At 32.6% G+C, this 5,607-nt stretch overlaps 1 protein-coding gene across 1 annotated transcript in view; it reads right to left on the bottom strand.

The window, feature by feature from the left end:
- The window catches only part of LOC106875091 (alpha-protein kinase 1), a 26,172-nt gene that overhangs the window by 5,434 nt on the left and 15,131 nt on the right, over positions 1 to 5,607 (bottom strand). Inside the window, exons 2-3 of the mRNA XM_014923067.2 lie at positions 3,011 to 3,145; positions 2,409 to 2,499 (exon numbers count right to left, since the gene is read on the bottom strand). Of these exons, the coding sequence (XP_014778553.1) occupies positions 2,409 to 2,499; positions 3,011 to 3,145 (226 nt within the window). The remainder of the gene's footprint in view (positions 1 to 2,408; positions 2,500 to 3,010; positions 3,146 to 5,607) is intronic.

The following is a 5,607-nucleotide window of genomic DNA, read 5'->3' as shown; positions in this document are numbered from 1 at the left end:
ATATATATATATATATATAACTTTTCCTTCCTATGAGAGTTGTTAGCTTTGTGCCAGAATCGGAAGCAATGAAAGGGTAGCGAATTGATAGAATCTTTTCAGCGTCGAAAAGATGTCTTGCAGCATCTTTCCGATTCTTTACCTCCTGTGTTCAAATCTCACCGAGATCAACTTTGACTTCCTTCTCTTTGGAACAATAAAATAAAATACCAGTCAAGTACTGGGGTTGATAGTATTGACTTAACCTCTCCCCTAAAAATTGCTGGCCTTGTGCCTGAATTGGAAACTAATATTATATCAGCAATAATTATTTGTATCAATGTACTACTGCTAACTTGCTCTAAGTAATCCTTTAGATCCTGAGAATAACATGTGTTAACCGCTTTAAGTTCCTAATTTAAATATAATTTTGCCTCGTAAAGTTTTCTCTAAATCAGAATATATAATAATGAAAACACGAGTTAAGAGCGTTAATAGTTTCAATAAATCAATAAAAAAAAAAACTAACCATTACATTTTATTTCTTTAATCATTTCAAAACTGCATTGTTTAAAATGTTATACATTTCTGTTTTGCTTTTGATAAATTAGGAAAAAAAAAAAAAAAAAGAAATATCGAAAATTTTCTAGTTGCAGTTAACATGGTTGGCATAAAATTGCACCACCACCAACCCACCAATGGTTTATGATATCTCATTTGATATCTCGTAGCGTGGATCGATTTTGCTTTTCAGGTTTCTAATTCTGTTAAAATGAGAAGTCTAGAATCTCGGGGACCGATTGAATTTCGTTTGAAGAAGATATTTAAATATTGATTAAAAATCTTTCAAGAAAATCACATATGAGTTTGTATTTTATCTTTTCTAGAGATTTTCGTTATAAATTTAAAGATTTCAAAGGAAACTGTAAATTAATTCATAAATACGCCGAACGAGTTGTTTGTGCGATAAGAATAGTTTATAATTAAGAGTCTGACGTTGAAAACGTTTTATAATGACGTTGGATGTTTTAAAGGAAACAGAAAAAAACAAAAAAGGAATGTGGCTTTTATGTATTGATTTCTCCTAAATGCCCAATTGTTGTAAATGAGGTGTCACCTGCAGCGTATTACAAGTATTTTATCAATCCAACAATGTATTTTCTATACTCTCGACCTACTGGAAATATTAATCAGTAACAATCTCAAAAATTGCAAGCTAAAGTCACAAACATGTCAAATTGATTACCACCAACCTTGTGCTAAAAATCAACAATGATAGAAATAATTAATGTTTTTCCGTCAAATAAGTCAATGTAGTACATAGTGTAAACATATGTAAAGATCTAAACATCGTCATTATTTTCTTAAATCATGCTTTATACATCATTTCTTGATATATAAATCGACCTAGGTTTTGGCTTGTAAATTCTGGTCTGAAAAATTCGACTTGCGTGTTGGGAGTACGTTATTAATACCTTTAGAGTGAAAGGGAAGGAAAAGCTACGTTGGATACTTTCGGTTGTAATACAATTTCAGATAACGTAGCAACAGTGATCGCCTTTCATCGATGTCTTCCATGCTATGATAATGGATTATTTAATTGTCCGGTTGGCGTAATTATGTCTAGCCAATCAGTGGTTTGCTTCACTTTGATATGACTAAATCCTTTAAGGATCCCTAGTAATCGGAACTATATATAAAGTCATCTCTGCTAATACTTCTGAACGTTTCTGATATCCCAACCGGTGGAATGGAGAAGTTGAATTTGGAATTGTCTTCCATGCTATAGTAATACACACAGACACAGACACACACACATACACAGAAACACAGACATATACACACATACACATGCACAATCTCTCTGTTACACACATACATATATGCACGTGTGTGTGTGTGTGCGTGCGTGCGTGCGTGCGTGCGTGCGTGCGTGCGTGCGTGCGTGCGTGCGTGCGTGCGTGCGTGCGTGCGTGCGTGCGTACATTTTTAACACCAGAATTGCCTGCCCGTAACAACACATTTCTTTAAACTCTTTATTTTCATTCTTCTATCTGAGCAAGGAAATCTTTCCCGAAATATTATGGGTTCATTAAAACTACCTATGTAAGGGAATACAATATATTCTTTTCTATGCTCAGAGGATTTTTCAAACATTGCATAATTTACCAGTTATATCTTTTGAACTCAGAACGTAGATAGATAAAAGTTAAAAAATTTAGTTCACCAAACTAAACTTTCTATCAAATCTTCGACGATAGTATCAAAACAAGTATAACATTTTCTAACAAGTAATTTAACTGAAAAATATAAAATAGGTGGATCTCAGATCGATTTGGTTGTGCTAAAACTTGAAAAATATTTAATGCTATACTGACATAATTATATCACTATAGGAAGTTTATTAATCAATAATTTCTCTTGTTTACCTCATAGCAGTATTGGAGTTTCTGAACGATAGTTGAGAAAGACGGCCGTACATCTGGATTAGAGTCCCAAGTGCAGGTCATTATGTAAGATCTGTAAGAGAATTCAGTAGATTAAAAGATGAATATAGGTTTTATCATAGACACGCCACGCAAAGAAAAAAAAACAAGACTGTTTATGGTAGAAGTGATTGCTTGACCGTTAATGATGAACGGATTATATATTTATCAAATATACATGTCCGATTAATATAATTTCTTGAAACTCAAACTGTCGTTAGAGGAAGTTTGAATCATTAGAAATCATCTTGCTACTTGTTGAAGCGACAAGTCTTAACTGATAATGACTGAAAGAGGTTGAATTTTGAGAACGTGTAAAAATTCCATATGTCTGAATCCACTATATATATATATATATATATATATGTGTGTGTGTGTGTGTGTGTGTGTGTGTGTGTGTGTGTGTGTGTGTGTGTGTGCGTGTATGTGTACACACACGCATACGTATATGTCTGGTGTGTTATTTGTCCATGAGTAGGTACATGCTTAAATGTTAAATGTCTGTCACAACCTAATAATATATATGAGAGGTAATCATTGCTTACATAGACAAAGGACAATTCTCAGGTGAAGGCAATCTTCCGCCATCTAAGACAAATTGCATGACCTCTTGGTTTACTTTTCCAGGATATGGATCGCTGGCCATTGAAAATATTTCCCACAATGTGATACCATAGGCCCTAGAATAAAAAATATGGAAACATTATACAAGTTATACGAGTGAAAAATCACCGACAAAATAGCAATAACATATTCCTTCTACGAAACATGTTTACGCACAAACACGCACGCTCACACACAAATTTAGTCTCTCCAAACAGACGTATATTATACAGGTGTCGGCCAAAAGTCACCCGACAGTAAATTAAAATTCCATAAATACTATCTGCAATTCAGTATTGATTCGAATGGAAAAATGTGTCGCTCAAGAAGGACTTCAGTTTGAACCATTTTCATGTTTCATATCTAGATGCTTTCATTGAATTCATTCAGTTGTTAAACATAAATGAATCTTGGAATTAAATGTTTTTGATTTACTTTCAGGTGACTTCTGGCCAACCTTATATATATATATATATATATATATATATATATATATATATATATATATATATATATATATATATATAATTTTGGGGGATTAATCGATATGCAGATATTCTATTTCAGATAATACAAAAATAACCTAATGAGTATATCTGACAGTAAACTCATGGTATCATTTTGCACATCACGAAATAATACATAAAGGATATCACCAAAATTACCGGCAGGGTATATAATATACTTCGTTAATTATATCCTAAGTTAATACTCATATTTATTAAATATAAGTATTTTGGCCAACCCTGTATATATTACATATATCTCATAATATTTAATTCTTACATATTTAATACATATAATACATATATTACATAATATATAATTTAATTCGTACATATTTAATACATATATTACATATATAATACAAAACACCCTGCGGACTGCAAAAGTCAATAAAATAGGAAAGAAATTAAAAAATCTATTCTTCCTGTGTGGCCCAGTGCCATATGATTCACGGCCCGGTACTAATCTGCAGCCTGGTGATTGGGGACCACTATTGTTGTTCACTTGATTTGCTAGAAGTAGAAAACAAAACTCCAAAAGTTTTCTAAGCCACATTCAACTGTGTGAAAAAGACTCCTAAATTTTTCTAAGCTATACTCAACTGTTATAGGAGGGGAAAAACATATTAGATACTATTGCTCTTATTACACTGATTACAAAGAAAATAGGCGAGACGATTAGAGATTACATACTTGACTTTGATAAAAAGGTCTGTTCTGTCAGAGCTGATCCTGGATTAAATAACTACAAAAGTAGTTAACAGAATTTATAAAATAAATAAATAAATATGTTGTCCGCAAGTAGAGGTGAATTCTCAGGTTTGAGGCATGAGACTTCTAAAATATTGTTTATTACTTTATCTAATACGTCAAGTGGTTTACTGAGAATAGCTATAGTAAAAGACAACAGCTGTAAAATAATTTTATATTTAAGAGATGAGGAATTAAGTACATTATTTACATTATTTACATTTGACGGATATTTGTCCTCATCTGGTTTGTTGTTAACACAACGTTTCGGCTGATAGACCCTCCAGCGTTCATCAGGTGTCTTGGGGAAATTTCGAACCTGGGTTCTCATTCTTAAGGTATTTTTCGATGTTGTTTTTGTTATTGCTGTTATTATTATTATTAGTAGTATTATTATTATTATTTTTATAACGTGCTTTCACTTCACTACCGAGCGCAGCTCTGTGTGCCTTGGGTATGTGCTGTGGTTTGTTGTGATGCTCTTATGGTTACTATATTGAAAGTGTTTTGCGTAGGATGTGTGCAGTACCCAGTAGTGCAATTTTCTTCTTCTTCTTCTTCTTCTTCTTCCTCTTCTTCTTCCTCTTATTATTATTATTATTATTATTATTATTATTATTATTATTCAAGTCACTGCTTGGAATCGATCTCGGAATCCTGGGGTTAGTAGCTCGCGCTCTTAACCACTATGCCATATGCCCGTGGTGCTGGTGCTGGTGCTGGTGCATAGTTGTTGTCAGTAATGTTTGTATTGGTTTGTATGTTTGCATAGTTGTTTCCATTATTGCCATTTTAGTAGTTCACTGCTATATTATAACTGTTATTCTTGTTATAGTTGTTGTTGCTGCTGTTCTTCCCATCCCTACCGTTCATCTTATTGCTATTATCACCCTGTTCCTATCTTCGCTGTTCCTACTATGACTATTCTGACCCCTAATTTTGGCGTGCTTCTATCCCTATATTACACACACACACACACACACACACACACACACATATATATATATATGCGTATACACAAATACATATGTGTGTGTCTGTGTGGTGTATATGTATCTCTAGAATGGTCAGTTAACAACTATCACATTAAATGAATGAGCAAATAATTTAGTTGATAAAATAATTAAATCCTCATCGTTGAAGCTGACGGAGAACCATTTATATAGTAGTGTATATTTGTATTTTTATGCATGTATATATGCATATATTACTATATGGCTATGGCTATGGGCATATATATATATATATATATATATATATATATATATATATATATATATATA

Source organism: Octopus bimaculoides, chromosome 3, assembly GCF_001194135.2.
Source record: "Octopus bimaculoides isolate UCB-OBI-ISO-001 chromosome 3, ASM119413v2, whole genome shotgun sequence".
NCBI lineage: Eukaryota > Metazoa > Mollusca > Cephalopoda > Octopoda > Octopodidae > Octopus > Octopus bimaculoides.
This window is presented reverse-complemented; position numbering and strand designations above follow the sequence as displayed.